Raw genomic sequence first — 16,172 nt, 5'->3', positions numbered from 1 at the left:
GTACTGAGCAGCATTGATGAGATCCCCCTCAGTCTGCTCTTCTCCAGACTAAAAAAAACCCCAATTCTCTCAGCTTGTCCTCCTAAGAGAGATATTCCAGTCTCCTCAGCACAGAATCACAGAACTGCTGAAGTAGGAAGAGACCTTTGAGATCATCAAGTCCAACCATTCACCCAGAGCTCACAATTCCACCACTGCTGATAAGCCACTGCTACTAAACCACCTCCCTCAGTACCACATCCACACAGCTTTTAAACATGGTGAGTCCACCACCTCCCTGGGCAGCCTGTTCCAATGCTTTGAGAACCCTTCCTGTGAAATAACTTTTCCTAATATCCAACCTGAACCTTCATTCCATGACTCTGTCTTTGTCACTAGTTACATCTTAGTGCCACTCTCCTTGACCTGCCTATAATTATTCAAGTATCTTCTAGAAGCTTGTCTCTCCTTAGGACAGCCTCCCTGCTTTAAGGGGTTTACTGTTGCATGGCTCAGAGATGAGAACCTTAATCAGACAGGCCCAAAAAGCTGGACTGCCATTAGAGGCATGAGTCCTTACAGAGTTTCACTATAATGAACATGCACTGCAGTTCTGAGCAGGGTATTCTGGGGAAGACTTGAAAAAGCAGAGAAAAAAAGGAATTCTCTGTATGAATTGCTGACAAACACTTCACCATAATTGTAGGCTGAATTATCTCATGTAACAGGAGGTTTTGCTGGAATTATGTCTCTGCTTCCGTCTGTCTCCCTCTGAGCATCCCCTCAAGAGCACACAGAAAAGAGATCCCCCAGCAGAAAATGCCAATTAAAGTGGTGGTGCCAAAGAGCTGAGTCTGCACACCCTGGGAGACCAAGCACTGCCATTCCCACCCATGTCAAAGCCAGGGAGAAAACCTCTGATGTGAAGCACCAACACTGCAGCTGAAACAGCCCCGTGCATGCAGCTCCCCTCACTTTCTGCTCAGTGGCAGCTCTGGCCACCCTCATCCAGAACACAAAAGTCCTGCAAATGAGGAAGCCATTTCCCTGCCCTCCAGTGCTCAGATCAGCCCACAGACACCACGTGAGGGACTGGGCAAGGAGGAGGATGTGAGCAGCCATCTCCTCTCTTCCTCCTTGAGGAGCTCCTGTGAGATAACCAAGTGTGCCTCAGCCAGAAGCATCACGGCAGTGGTGAGTCAAAGGCACTGGTCCTGGAAAGGATAAACCTCCAAAATCAACATCCAGTGCTTCACAGCTGGCAGGGCAGGGCTGCTGTGGGGAGTGGCTCTGCTGCAAGGACCGGCTCTGCTGCAAGGACCAGCTGCCACAGGGACACTGCTGTGAATCCCATCAAACTGGGCAAGGTGCTCGGTGGATTTTAACTCAATTTTAGTAAAACAGGGTGAAAAACAGGAGCATGGGTTTTATCAGCTCATCCACCCACACTGCTGGAGAAGGGAGCTGTTAAATGAAGATTAAAATTCCAAGAGGCCTTTGCACCAATACATCAGGTAACTAGAACTGTACACACCTCACCTAGCTTTTGTGAGCACCTGCTTGCACATGTGAGGACCCTGCACCAGTCTGCAGATTCTCACTAGGATTAGTTAAAAACCTGGCTTCAAGTCCAGTCTAACTGTAGGAGGTACAGCAAGCAGCAGCAGCTACAAACACTGGTTGTATAACAAGACATACCTTGCAGTTTACCCTATTTTGACCTCGAGATGGTAGAGGGAAAAGGGAGCAAGGCAAATACTCTATGGTCCAGCTACTACAAAGATACAACACAGAACTGGAAGTGAAAACAGGGATTGAACACTTCATAGACCCTTCCTCTGCCCCTGCATCTGCTGCAAGTGCTGCTGTGCCTCCTTTTCTGTGCTTCTTAAACATGTGAAGGCAGAGCAGAGGGAATAATAGGCAACTCCATCCTTGAGCTATAAAAATGACTGTAAGGAAAGAATAAAAAAGGAATATACAGTTTGGACGTCAACCAGTCAGCAGTGATGGAGTAGGGGAAAAGGGAGAAATGGAACTATCTAGAAAGAGGATGGGGAAACACATGAGTGAGAAAGAAACACACTTGGGGCCAAAGATTCCTTTTTGTTTTTCCTTTGAAAGAAGTGTGACCAAGGGACAGAATTTTCACTGATTTCGTTTCCTGAGCACTCTGTCAGCGGAACACACGCCAGCTGAATTCACTGCCTTAGCCAATGCACCACCTTCTGCAGCCCAGTGTGGGAGCTTGAGCCTACCCCAGCTCCCCTCATCTCTAGGATGACCACGTGGCTGTTGAGGCAGGGCTATTGTAACTCAGGTTACTATTCAACTGCAGGAAAGCATGTAGGCATGCAAGGGAAGTGATGGTCTAGCTGCCACACAACTGCAGCCACAGAACAACACATAAGAAAACACCCCAGAGAGTTCAATCATCTGCCATCAACCACCTTTCACATATTTAGGAGCATGCAAATAAATCTAACTCATGTTCACCCCCTTGCTTCCTTTGAGTGCATGAAACCCAAAATACCACAAGCTACACAAAAATACCCCAAAAACTACCCAAAAGAGAATTTGTCCTGCTGCCTGAATGGTAAGGGAAAGGTGGTGGTCCTGCAGTGAGGGTGCCACAGCTGTGCTCAGCTGGGGAACCAAGAGCCAGAGTGAGGACAGGCACCTTCTGCCCTTGGCAGCTCTCTGTGTGCACCTTCAGAGCAGGTTACCCCAGGAGACTGCCTACAGAGAAAAACCCATCTGCAAACAAACTCTGACAAGGTACAACAGAGAGTAAACACTGCCTCCAAAACTGTCCAAGCAGGGCTTCTTTCAAAACTCAGGTCTTCAGCTTCCCATCAGTGTCCTTGCTAAGGAAGCAGAGCTTTTCACAGCACTGGGTACACAGAACCTGCAGCTCAGGAGGTGCTGAAAATGGATCTGTAGGTACTTACATGCAAGATGGGAATTAACTGCACTTTAGGCATACTTAAAAAACACCACCAACAAACAAGACACAGAATACCCCTGTGTGACACACTGCACCCCAAAAATCATCCACCTTGACCACAAAACCTCCATGCAAAGATGTGCCTGCTGAGTGCAGGGGTTTGGACTAGCTGGCCTTTACAGCTTCCCTCCAACCCAAAGCATTCTGTGCATTCTGTATGCTTCCAGCAAACAAGCGCTGCAATCAGTCTTCATTAGTGACACTGTGGCTACAGGATTAATCAACCCAAAGCTAATTATCAGATGTGTTTCAAAACCAGCATACCAAACAACAGGAAAAAAAGGCCAAATAATGTCACACCTGTTAGATCTGAGTTGATAACCACTCCCCACCTCCACCCCCCACCCTCCACCCCCCTTCAACTTTCATCAACCAATCAGTGCAGAAGCAAAATAATGGGGACAAAATAGTGTTCAATAAGCACAGGTAGCTCTGATGTCAGGCACACATCTTTCCATTTGCTTTTCTCTCTTATAGACTTACCTATGCTTTTCTAGTTCGTTGTGTGATGACCTAATAAAACAAAAGAGAGAGAGAAAAGAAAGATTAGAGAAAAGGGAAAAAACACCCCAAGATTTTAGAACCTTTAAAAGCCACTTTTGCCTAAGTTGCAAAAGAGCTCTGTGAGACACGTATTTATAAGGATTATGAAACAGCTTCTCTGTTAAATTAGTTCACTTTTACATCCCTTAGATACTTCAAGGTATCAACTTAATTTCCATGAGTAAACCGTGGGTTTGGGGGAGAATTATAATACATTTGCATTTATTAGCATTCAACAGATTCAGAGACAGGATTGGACATTAAAAGACTGAGCAGGTTAGTAATAAAAACAGCCCACAGGATTTTTTATCTGTGAAGGAAAATTCTGAGGGGGCAGAAAGCGTTAGAAGATCCAAATGGTAACAGGTACAAGTCAAAAGCACCCCCCCCCAAAAAACCACAGCTTTCAAGAAAGCCCACGGAGGAGCAGGAAGAGAAACCAGCAGCTAAGCACTGCTGCCACTGTTGACATCCTAATGGCAAAAGGGAGAGGAATCCTCTTCATTCTTCTGAGTCTACAAGCAGGTAAAAAATAAATCACAGCCCCTGAATTGACCACCTCAGTGTGTTACTGCACAGCCCCTGAACTGACCACCTCAGTGTGTTACTGCACAGCCCCTCAACTGACCACCTCAGTGTGTTACTGCACAGCCCCTCAACTGACCACCTTAGTGTGTTACTGCACAGCCCCTCAACTGACCACCTTAGTGTGTTACTGCACAGCCCCTCAACTGACCACCTTAGTGTGTTACTGCACAGCCCCTCAACTGACCTCTGTGTGTTACTGCACAGCCCCTCAACTGACCACCTCAGTGTGTTACTGCACAGCCCCTCAACTGACCACCTCAGTGTGTTACTGCACAGCCCCTCAACTGACCACCTCAGTGTGTTACTGCACAGCCCCTGAACTGACCACCTCAGTGTGTTACTGCACAGCCCCTGAACTGACCACCTCAGTGTGTTACTGCACAGCCCCTCAACTGACCTCTGTGTGTTACTGCACAGCCCCTGAACTGACCACCTCTGTGTTACTGCACAGCCCCTCAACTGACCACCTCAGTGTGTTACTGCACAGCCCCTCAACTGACCGCCTTACTTAGTGTGTTACTGCACAGCCCCTGAACTGACCACCTCAGTGTGTTACTGCACAGCCCCTCAACTGACCACCTCAGTGTGTAACTGTCTTCCAACCTTTTTTCCTGTCCAAGTGATGCCTCAGGGTTTTTTTTGCCCCGACTTCTTGGTGCATTTCCCACCCCCACCCCTTTTATTTTTTAATGATTCAGCTGGAAATATTAATTTTATTTATTTATACAGCTGAGATTAAAAACATTCCTAAAATGGGAGTTATTGTCACCACTTCAAAACCAGCCACTTCCCGGACTTTTAGTTTTATCCCACTGAAAACATGCCCAGTACATGAGGATCAAAAGACAGAGAGGCGGGGGCAGCTTTTACAACCGGCAGATTACGTCAAAGCAGCTCTGCTCCGACGTGCTGTAACCCCTGCCTGCATCTGGGCATGACGTGCTGGCCCAGGTGGCTTTCTGGAGCTGTCAGTGCACAGAGAGAGCACAGACATCACAGGCTCAGAAAGCCTCCTGCACAAACGCGGGACCTGCCTGGTGGCAAAGCTCCTTGCCCCTGCACACGCACACGGCTGGATGCTGCGGCGTGCCTAGGTGTTGCTGCTGCTGAAAGCACCTCTCCAGCCACGCAGAGGGGAAAAGGGAAGCAAAGCTCCTGCAGAAAAAGATTGTGTGACTCTGTAAACAGCTGCAACCTGTGAATCCAATCAAAAAACCCACAACAATTGCTTTCAGGCTGGTGCAGCTCCTGATCCTGCAAGGATCAGTGACAGAACGAGGGGTGATGGTTTCAAACTGGAAGAAGATGGGTCTAGATGAGACATGAGGAAGAAATTTTTCCCCAGGAGGGTGGTGAGGCACTGGGACAGGTTGCCAAGAGAAGCTGTGGAGGGTCCAAGCCTGGCAGTGTTCAGTGGCAGTGGTCAGGGGCCTTGAGCAAGGTGGTCTGGTAGGAGGTGTCCCTGCCCATGGCAGGGGGTTGGAACTGGATGATCTTGAAGGTCCCTTCCACCCCAAACCATTCTAGGACCGTGTGATTCTATGAGTTAAGCAAACTGCCCATCTGCAGGCAGAGGAAAACTCAAATGCTTACAAGGTTCAGCACTGATACTAAGCCACTTTCACCAGTAAGCATCTCAGTGGTGTTACCAAGATATCAACTATGTCAACCATTGCCTGGTGTTTGTTTCCTGCAGAGCCTAGAAATTCTTTCTGTATCTGTTTGCTCAACTTCTTGTATCAAATGAGTCCAAATCTGGCAAAATCTGTATTCATAAAGTGCCACATCAGTGCTCCTGACCAGTGCAGCAGGTGGGCTTGGGTTTGCTGTCATTTACTGCCTTTTACCATTTGCCCTTAATCAGGGGATATTTATTTTCTACTCCTACACACAGAGAAAGAGATCAAACTTTTTCTCTACAACCATTTCTCCACACCAATATTCACACAAAGTGACAAACACTATGCCAAGTCCACCAACGTTTACAAAAACAAGCAGAAAAGTTCGGGAGGGAACCATTCTCCCCACACCTCCCCCGTGGGCCTGTCCAAGGCACAAAGCCACTCTGTAAGAAAGGAGATGCTGTCTGCTCTGGATTCATCCCTGCCTGATCCCCTCCTGGATATTTTTGGCAATTGTATGATTGCTGTGAGTAGCCAGTTCTGAGCAGCCTTCTGCAGTAGAGCTCACAGCCAGCTCTGGTGAGCATACATAGTGACCATGGAAGTGACCACGGAAGTGACCACTGCACAAGCAGCAGGACTGGCCAAGCAATGCAGTATATGGAGTATTTTGCAGGGTTAAGAGAGGATGCAGTGAGCAGCTGGAAGTCCTTCTGCACACAGCTCAACCACAAGCAGCTCCAGTTCATGGATGTGATCCTGGGATACGTCCTGCCAGACCAGTTGTGGAGGGGCAGAGCTGCCCACCTTTGCAATGCCAGCTACCAAATGGAGCAGCAGCAAACCTGTGCCAGTTTGCAGAGTTCCTCAAGACACAAAAGCTGACACCTGCAGTGTGCAAACATGGGCACCAGCCACACGTTTTGAGAGGTGCAAGGAGGCTGAGCAATGTCTCAACTCTCAGGCCTTATCCAGGAACCCACATGGGGAGTTTTGCTGTTGACCTGACCATGACTCCAGCTACAGAAGAAGTTAAATGCACTACTACTAGCATGATGGGGTCTTTTTGGTTGGGCTTGCTTTCAGCAGAGATGAACCTCTCTCTAAGTATTGTTTATTCTCTCTTTCACCATCTACAGCACAGTGTATTGCAAGAATGTTCACCTCCTTCTGCTCTTCATGTAACCTGAAGTGAGGATAAGAATCACCAACACTGGTCTGCACACACACCTGTACACCAAGCACTACCTCTGCTTCAAAATGGAGTCTTTTATTACTTCAAGGAAAAATGTAGGCTAAGACTAAGAAGATAGGTGGAAAGGACCTCAGACATCATTTACTCCAACCTCCCTGCCATGGGCAGGGTTACCTCTCAACTAGACTCAGCTGCTCAAGGCCTCTTCCTACCTGGCCTTCAACACTTCCAGGGAAGAGATATTTACAACTCCCCTGGGCAACATATTCCAGAGTCTCACCACTCTTGTACTGAAGAACTTCTTCCTAAGATACAGTCTAAACCTTCAAACCATCCCCCCTTGTCCGCTTGCAAGACACCCTTCTGAAAAGTCCCTCTGCAGCCTTCCTGTAGGATCCCTTAAGGTCCCCCTGGAGTCTTCTCCAGGCTGAACAACCCCAGCTCCCTCAGCCTATCCTCATAGTAGAGGTGCTCCAGCCCTTGGATCAACCTTGTGGCCCCCTCCTCTGGACTCATTCCAACATCTCTGTGTCCTCCTTGTGATGAGGATGCCAGAACTGGACACAGTATTGGAGGTGGGGTCTCAGCAGAGCGAAGGGGAAGAATCACCTCTCCCAACCTGCTGGCCACAGCTATATATTGATATACAAAAGACAGATGTACAGCTGTGCTTTGCAGACAAATGATCAAAAGCAGCCTGCAAGAGAAGCAAGACTTTTAGTGTTTAGCTTCACTTCACTCTATCTGGTTCTGTATCTCCAGCAAAATTTGGGGAACTTGGGGGTAGCAGTCACGAAGAAAAGGTATCATTAAAAAGGTTCAGATAAAAATAAATGGAATAAAGCCAATAATACAGAAATACAAAATCATAGATTCAGGAGATCAGGAATGCTTCTGCTTAGACTACACTGTTGACCCGAGACAGCTCTAATATCCCTTCAGCAAATGCCGAGCAGGTCATCAGCTACCAAGGAGCAGGTGGATTTTCTCTGTGAATACACTGTCAAAAGAAGACTTGAAAAAAGGGGGAGAAGCCAAGAAAATGCTTATGTTGGTTTGCAAGATGCTGTACCGCTTCAAACAGCACGTCCCCCGAGCTTCCACCACCCTCCCTGCCTTAAACAAGAATTCTAGCTATTGGATTGAGCATTTGGTTGATGTGACATTCAGCAGACACACCTAAGCAATCAGGATGAGTGCTAATTGAGACGATAAGAATAACAGAGAAAAGACACGTCCCCTCAAAGCCTGCTTTCTACCAGTTTAGATGGGAAGGGCAGGAAGTTCCCACCATCATTTCCTAACCTCCAGCAGATCAGCGCTCCCTCCCTGCTTGGCGTTGCCTGCCAACTTACTGAGGATGCCCCAATCCCTTTGTCCATTGATAAAGATTAAAGAGAACTGTCCCCAGCACTCAGCCCTATGGAACAACACTTTTGACTGGCTGCCAAATGGATTTAAGTCCAATATCCACCACTTTTAGGCCCAGCCATCAGCCAGTTTTTTTACCCACTGAAGTGTCCACCTATCCAAGCCATGAGCAGCCAGTTTATCTTGTGGGACATGGTGTCAAACTCTTTAATAAAGTCCAGTTAGACACACCCACAGCCTTCCCCTCATCTACTACGGTCAGCAACTTGCCCGTGCAAGGCTTGCTGGCGCAGGCAAGGCTGGCAAGCTGTCATACAACCCACGTGCAAAGGACACAACTCCACCTAAGGCTGCACAGCACTTGGAGGGCCACCTGCAAACTACATGGCCTGCACTTCACCTTTTGTCTGGACTGAAAGAGAAAGAACAAGCAGCACAAGAAGTTTTACAAGGTGCTACAGGCTGAGTGTCTGCATCCAGTTCCCACTCCCCAGCCCACCAGTGTGCACGAGCAGGCAGCTCACACACCCGCAGTCTGGCCTGGACGTGGCTGCTGCACAGCATTTTGTTTGAGAGGATCCTGATTTGCTTCCAGGGAATTCCCTCTCCAGATCTATAATCTGTTGTGGGATGCACGTGAAAACATTACAGCCCACCATCTGAATCACCAGAGATGAGGAGTGGTGCAACACGGAACCTGAACGTAAGCATGCGTCCTGCCCAGCGCTCCCTGCTCCTGGGTGGAAAAAAAAATGGCTTTTTCCATCTGGTTTAAACTCGAAGCATCACTCACAGCCTGTCAAAGAAACGGCTTGGATGGAATTAATCCACTAGAAATTACTTTTGCATTCGCCTCATAGCAAAAACTGAACCGGCCCTGCAGATTCAACTGGGATCTGGGAACCAGGCATCCTGGCCAGGCCTCGATGCACAGCTCCGGCTCCCAGTTACCTCGGTTCAAGTTTGAGCTGCCACATGTTTGCGGCGGTGAGGTCCAGACACGCTCCTGACACGGTGGCAATTTGTTTTCCTCAATTGCATGAGCACTGCAGCTCCCAGGCAGCGCAGACCTACTGCAGTTCCTCAGGAGTGACAGACTCAGTTGGTGAGATCTCTTATCCTAGGACTAAAATGCATCAGATTTAAAGACAAGGGTGGTGGCAACAGTTGCTTTAGGAAGGCAAGCCCAGAGGAATCAGAAAGCCAGGCAGAAAAGCAGAGGAGCCATGTCTGTCTGCACAGTCTGGTGTGCAACGTTTTAGTCTCGGCCTCCCCCAAACAAAACAAAACAAAACAAGGCAAAAATGAAAAGAAAAATTAGGCCCTGATCCCTAAGCTGCTTCGTGTGGGCACAAAGTAACATCTGCAGAGAGCAAGGGGCTTGTTCTGCAGGCCACAGGTTGACCCTCACCGTGAGCCAACATTAACAGAGGAACTCGGACGTTAAGCTGTGTTTTTATTTGAAATGCCAAATGCAGCTTTCATCTTTTTCTGGATAGAACCTTTTGTCAGAACACAGCACAATGTACAAGTCTATTTATATAACACACGAGCAAAAAAGTATTAATTAATAGATACAGAAGACACATTTCAGAACTGGCATTTATTTTGCTCCCCCCCTCCTTCCATAAACAGCTCCTAAATGAACAGGCCAAACACACGGCACCACTAGCATCCAGTTCCCTTCTCTGCAAGGAAATTTAAACGTGACCTCAGGAGACTGGCATCTAACACCAAAATTCTGCTTTTTGGTTCATCTTATTCCTGACCCTTTCGTGGCAAAGCAGCTGCCTGAGCTCCCCCGTGGACGGCCAAAACCTACACCTCACACCCCACACACAGCTTGAGCCACCCCACTCCCGGGGAGGGCCAGAAGCGAGCCAGCTCTCTGCAGGCTCGCTGCTTTCCTGCCAAAGCACCCTGCCTCATGAGCAAACGTCACCCAGTTCCAGGTTTGTGTCGTATTCCTCCTCAGCACATCGCACACGTGTCGCCTACCCATTGCCTCGGATCAAACAGCAAGCTTGGGGGGCACTTTGCACTGTTTGTTATTATTGTTATTGGTATTAGTAAGTCCAAGGCACAACTGCTCTAAATCCAGCTGGTTTCTGTCTTTAATTCCAGCTATTATCTAGACTACACAACCACCACTCTGTCAAGAGAACACATCTGTAATACTGTGGTTGAGTACCCGATCAGTTACAAGAAGGTATGACCTAGGTTTACCTCCCCCTCAAAAGACAACCTTGTGCCTTTCTCCAGTCTCCTGTCCTCTTCACAAAATAAGAATCCAGTTTCATTCATCAAAGGATTTTGGTCAAGACTACTGCAGGGGAGCAAGTCTGAATCTAAACTGAGGAGCTGGTACAAACAGCAAAGCAGAAAGAGAGAAAACAAAGCAGTTTGGTTTGTGTGACACAGGAAAGCACACATCATAGGACACTGAGTGAGGAGAAAACACCTCAAATCAAGCCATTTTTCATGTAGAAGTGAAAAAGAAATAGCTAAAAATGTTGTCTGGCTGCTACTAATAACCTCAAGAATATCATTTAGCAGCAAACTGCTAGTGAACACTTCCAATTCTGACCCAAAGCAAAGCAGTGGACAAAGCAAAACCATGAAAATTATTGTGGTGGATGGAAGATTTCTGGATTTCAGTTAATTAAATGTAATTCTGCTGGTGTGTTTGCCTGCATGAATCCAAATCTGTCAACATTACTTCTCACCTAACTGCAATCATGAAACCAGCAAGCTTTTAGCCCAGACCCAAGTAGCCTGGCCAAAGGGTAGGCAGTCTTCCACCCCCCTTCTTCTCCTGTGGGTCTAGCCCTCACCAGTCTTCAATGAGAGAGGATGGAGTTCTCAAGATGCCATTTCTTACATGAACATCACCACCACCACGGCAGAGCAAGGAGGTGTCCATCAGTGCCCTCGCTGAATAACAGGGCAGCTGTAAGCCACCCCTGCCTGGTCCTCCAGCCTGCAGTGGCCAGTCAACACGTCTGTACTGGGTATACTGGGACATGCTCATCCCCTTCACCAGGCAGGCTACACTGGGGAGAGAATACAGAACAAAGAAGGGTACAGCACACCAGGCTTCCTCACATCTGACAGTTTTTCTCCTCCCCTCTTTTCTGATTTTCCAAGAATGAGGAAGATGTTTTTCATGCTTTTCTGCATCTATAGCTCATAAAGCATGAAAAAAACACACCAAAAGCTACCCAACATACATATATATGTGTGTCACTTTTTAATCTGATCAGATACTGCAAGCAGCAGGATACAAAAATAGATAATGAAAACAACAACAAAGCCACTGCAGCTCTGAAACGTGCAGTTATCCGCTCCTTCCCTGCTCCTCCATCCTTCAAATACCTATTTTTATATGCAAGCAAAAGGAACCCAATAATAAGGTGCACATTTCAGACACAGGGGCAATCAGGCCTGCCTGCATACGATGCTTCGATCCTGGCACGTCTGGAAAATGGTTGAAGTGGAACAACGCGGACAAACACTTTGGCCGGTGGTGCACATCACCCACCACCACTCCAGATCCTCCGAACTTTGGCCAGTCGTCTCCCTCTGTTAATCTTTGAGTTGCTCAGGGAGATTCAACTGTGTTATCAAAAATTCAGCCTCCAGTCTGGGGCTCGGACTGTAGAGCCTGTAAGCTCTGAATAACAATAATAAAAACCCGGTGCCAGTGCACCTTCCTGCATTTTGGATTGGATTTTCAAGCGTAAGGAGAATTTCTCCTCCTCAGATCTGAGCTTGCAGGCAGACTTGAGCAGTGATATGGGTATGGAGTTGGTAGGTACCATGCAGAGGTGCCCACAGGGCCCTGCTGCACCTCTGTCCCCATGAAAGAGCAGGGTGCTGCAATAGAGCAATGCGCCTGTTTTCCACCTCAGCCACCAAGCCCAGTGTCCCTACCGAAGCAGGCAGAACACCATCCTGATGGTGGCCGTGGCCACCCTTGAAAACGTTTCTTCACAAGCATTATCCTGTCCCACAACACAAAGGACTCACCCCTAACCTAATCACTGCAACTAGAGAAAAAGAAATTGTGAGTAAAGGTAAAGATTGCCTGCTGCAGGATGGCAGTTTGGGAGGTTGCTACTGCTACAGAGTAGGAATCAGAGGGGACAACTGAGCAGGTAAACACAAATCCAGGCAGAAGCAGAGCAGCAAGGTAACTGCAGAGCAGACCTGTGTGCCTCAGCTTTAATAATGCCAGCAAATCTGTAACCAGAAATCTTTTAATTCTGCTGGGTTTGATAGGTTACAAATCCTCTCCTCAAAACTCCTGAAAGCAGCTTACGGTTCAGACAAATAACTATTTTGCAGCGGATGACAAGAGACCCAAGAACGGAAACGATGGAATAATAGCTCTGTAAGTAACATGGATTTCTTGAATGAAAGAGACAGAAAAGAAATCCATACAATTCCATGAGCAGTTTACAGCTGGAAATCCTCCCAGACCTGCTTAGGTTCACGGTGGATTTTTTTTTTTCAAAGGCAGCACGCATACTTTGCAAGAAAACCACTGAAAATCTTCAGGAGCAAAGTGTCTTGGGAAACAAAACATCCCCCCAGCTCCTGATTACTTTCCTTTTAAAAGTGAACTGTCTTCTCTATGCTCCAAGCTGAGACAAAGAACTCAACTAACCCCCCCAAAAATGTAGCAGTACTGCAATTAACCACCCCCCCTTCCCCTCCCAGCCTCAAATGGTTGCCCTGCCTGGAGCAGGGCCATAGGGGAACAATTTGTTCCCTCTCAGTTATCTTCAAGACGCAGTGCTCGGCCATGTAGGCATGAGCAGGGTGCTTGTGTTTTTCTCAAGGAGGGAGCTCGCCAGCTTTTCATTTCTGTTTGCACCTCTGCTGCCCCATGAGCAGCACTCTGTCCCACACCTCCCCAGTGCCAGCAGTCCCAGCTGCCCACTGGAGAAGCGAGAGCAGAGACTCCCTGCTCCTTTGGAAAACAAGTCACGTGCAAGCCGAGTTCATTTTAGGCTATTCTACAGGAGCCACCAACCAACACCACCATGCAGAGCATCGCTGCTCCGGCCAGACGCAGGCCCAGCCGGGCACGGTCCCTGGCTCCTCTCAAACAGCCATGGAAGAGCAAAGCAGAGCACTGTAGGAGCTGCAGGCAGGGGCCGGCACTGTCCCTGTAAGACAGCCTCCTGCACGTACACAGCCGCTGCCCCAGCAGCAAACAAAGCTGCAGAGAGCCTGCGCACAGCAGCTCCGCTCATGCCATCGCTGCACAGGTAGCGGCTGCGGGGAAAACAACCAAACCACCGCCACCACCGCCACAAACAGGCGGATGATGATCGCGATAAGTAACAACCGAGTCATGCACTTGGATGGAGCTGCATGCGGCGGGCGGGAGCACGGGCTGGCTGGCAACACAGCGGTGCAGCAGAAGCCCCTCAGAGGTCAAGTTCACTCCGGCACCTTCTCACTTAATACCTTCAGGAGAAGTTCAAGTGCTCGGGTGGGTCGCCCCACCACCACCCCACATGCTTCCCCTCCCAGAACCCAGCGCCTGGCTGCAACCGGAGGCTGCATCTGCTGGGGCTGCGATGGGGGAGGCGGGCGGATCGCTGCCTGCGGTTTATAAATAAATGCTTGGGAGGGGTGTGTGGGGGGGTGGAAATTAGTGCCATGCAAAGAGAAGTCTGAGTGGCGATGATGGTGTTGAGATCTGCGGGAAAAGCCGCCGTCGGTGAGCGCCGAGCAGAGGGAGCGATGAGGGCGGATGGTTTAGAAGTGCAGTGAGTACTAAGGAGATGGTGTACGCGTGGCAGTGTTTATGTGAGAGATCAAAACAGAGCCAAGCCCATCCAGGGGAAAAAAATGGCGACTACCGGGATGGAGGAAACTAAGAGACTGGATTAGTTATTATTTTTAATAAATGTATGCACTGCACATAAGCTAGACAGGCTGGAAAAGCTGCCGATTCATTCTGAAAAAGCGGTGCGTCTATTACCTGTTATTCTGGGATTTTCTGGCCATGGTGCCTGCCTTTGTTTTCTTTCTGGAATAGTCACTATCGAAGGGTAACACTGATGCATAGCCATGTTCTGCTTCTAGGGACAAAGTCAGCATTAGTGGCAATATATTTTTTCCATGCATTTTTTTTTCCTCCTTTGCAGGAACGCTAGGGTAAAGAACAGAATTTTTTTCCGGTTGATTTGTTTGGATTTTATTCTGGCATCTCTTAAGAAGAAGCGAGACCAAAAAAAAAAAAAAACACCACCAAAAACCAACACAACTTCATAAACCAAATGAAAAAAAATAATAATAATAAAAAAGGAAAGGGGGAAGTGCCTAAATTAGGAGGATTATTTGAGTGCACATTAAAAACGAGGTGGATCATGCAAACCCTTGTCACGCTGCACTGGGGGGGAGGAGGGGGGGGCACTGCCATACAATTAGCGACTGCCACACACAGAGAAGTGTGAGGTACCCTGAGCGCTGCCACACACACACGCCATCCCCAGCCACAGCTTGACAGAAAAAAATAACCCATTATGGGGCATTTCTTATCAAAAACAGGCCAAGAGACGAGCACTGTTCCTCCCCCAGCGCGGTGCCTCTGGAGGAGGCCGGGTGAACCCCGCACTGCCCGGGCAGGTAGGTGAGGGGCTCAGGGCTGGTCCCCTCCGGCCCAGCCTGGGCCGCCCGCCGCTGCCGCCGCCGCCTCCACACAACAAAGGCCGAGAGCGGCTGGGAGCGCCTGCGGGTGACTGAGTGACTGCCCGCCTGCGCCCAGTACCTCGGTCTCTTCTCTCCAAGTACTCGGCCGCTTCCAGGAGAATTAACAGAGAGTTCAATTCCATGACTGCCTGTGCAGAGCTGAGCCCTGAGCCCCCCGTCGCCCCGCGTCGCGCACCGCGCCGACTTCACGCGCGGGGGACTTCCAAGCCCCCGGTTATAAGGCACCTCGCTCTCAACCTACATTTGACACACAGGCGACGGGCAGCCGGCTCCACCAATAGGAAATCTTTCTTCGGTGGGGGGGCGGGAAGCAGAGATGCAGCCGAGCCAATCGACAGCCAGAGGACACCCCGCACACCCCCCTTTTCCTCTGGCTGGGGCAGGGAATGTTGACAGATCCGCATCGCCGCCTCCGATTGGCTGGCCACTATAGTAACAATTTAGAAGCCGAAGCTTAGCAACAGCACGTGGTGGCCCGGCCCCCGCGCTCGCTGATTGGTAGGATTCTTGCATGTTAAGCAGGGAGCGGCCGCCGATTGGTGTGCCGAGTGGTATGCAAATGTAGGCGGGGAAGGGACCAATGGGGTAGGAAGCGCGTGCCGGACGGCAAGGGGCAGGGTAGCAGAGAGGTGGGAGCCAATGGGCGGGCGGAGGCGCGGCGTCGCCGTGAGGAAGAGGCCGGCGGAGGGGCGGAGCGGCCCGGAGCTCAGCCCCTACACGCCGCCGTGCGGGACACGCTGCCGGGTCCAGCCCCACAGCGGCCAGGACCGCCGGTACCGAACTTAACAGCGAACTGCGGGCTAGCGAACCGGGAAATAAAGAGGAGAAACAAGGCAACAATAAAAGGAAAAAGGCGGCCGCGGGAAGGGGGAAGTGGAGGAGCCCTACAACTAGGCCTTGGGATCAGAAAAGCAGTTTCCGCCATAACCGCGCCTCCTCAGGGCGGCTGCAGGCACCGGCCCAAGCGCTCTGCTGCATCCCTGCCCGGCCTGGTGTGTCCCCGGGCGCAGGGCGCTGCCCTTCCTTCTCCGTCATTACCGACCCGGGTCAGACCTCCACCCCCGCGGCCTCCCCATCGTTGGGCACAGGTGCTTGCTGCAGCTCCCTCCCGGGGCACAGCACCCTGGACCGCTCGCTA

General features: G+C 49.6%; 1 protein-coding gene across 2 annotated transcripts in view; it reads right to left on the bottom strand.

Annotated features, from left to right (window-relative positions):
• MXD4 (MAX dimerization protein 4) overlaps positions 1-15,269 on the bottom strand; it is a 38,184-nt gene extending 22,915 nt beyond the window's left edge. Inside the window, exons 1-3 of one of the 2 annotated variants that reach the window (XM_054172282.1) lie at positions 15,093-15,269; positions 14,304-14,400; positions 3,470-3,499 (exon numbers count right to left, since the gene is read on the bottom strand). In XM_054172282.1, the coding sequence (XP_054028257.1) occupies positions 3,470-3,499; positions 14,304-14,400; positions 15,093-15,156 (191 nt within the window). In that variant the 5' untranslated portion in view covers positions 15,157-15,269. Of the gene's footprint in view, positions 1-3,469; positions 3,500-14,303; positions 14,404-15,092 lie in introns of both variants that reach the window. The other variant, XM_009904221.2, reaches the window with a different exon arrangement.
• Positions 15,270-16,172: the final 903 nt, after the last annotated feature.

Source organism: Dryobates pubescens, chromosome 23 (assembly GCF_014839835.1).
Source record: "Dryobates pubescens isolate bDryPub1 chromosome 23, bDryPub1.pri, whole genome shotgun sequence".
In the NCBI taxonomy this organism is placed as follows: domain Eukaryota; kingdom Metazoa; phylum Chordata; class Aves; order Piciformes; family Picidae; genus Dryobates; species Dryobates pubescens.
This window is presented reverse-complemented; position numbering and strand designations above follow the sequence as displayed.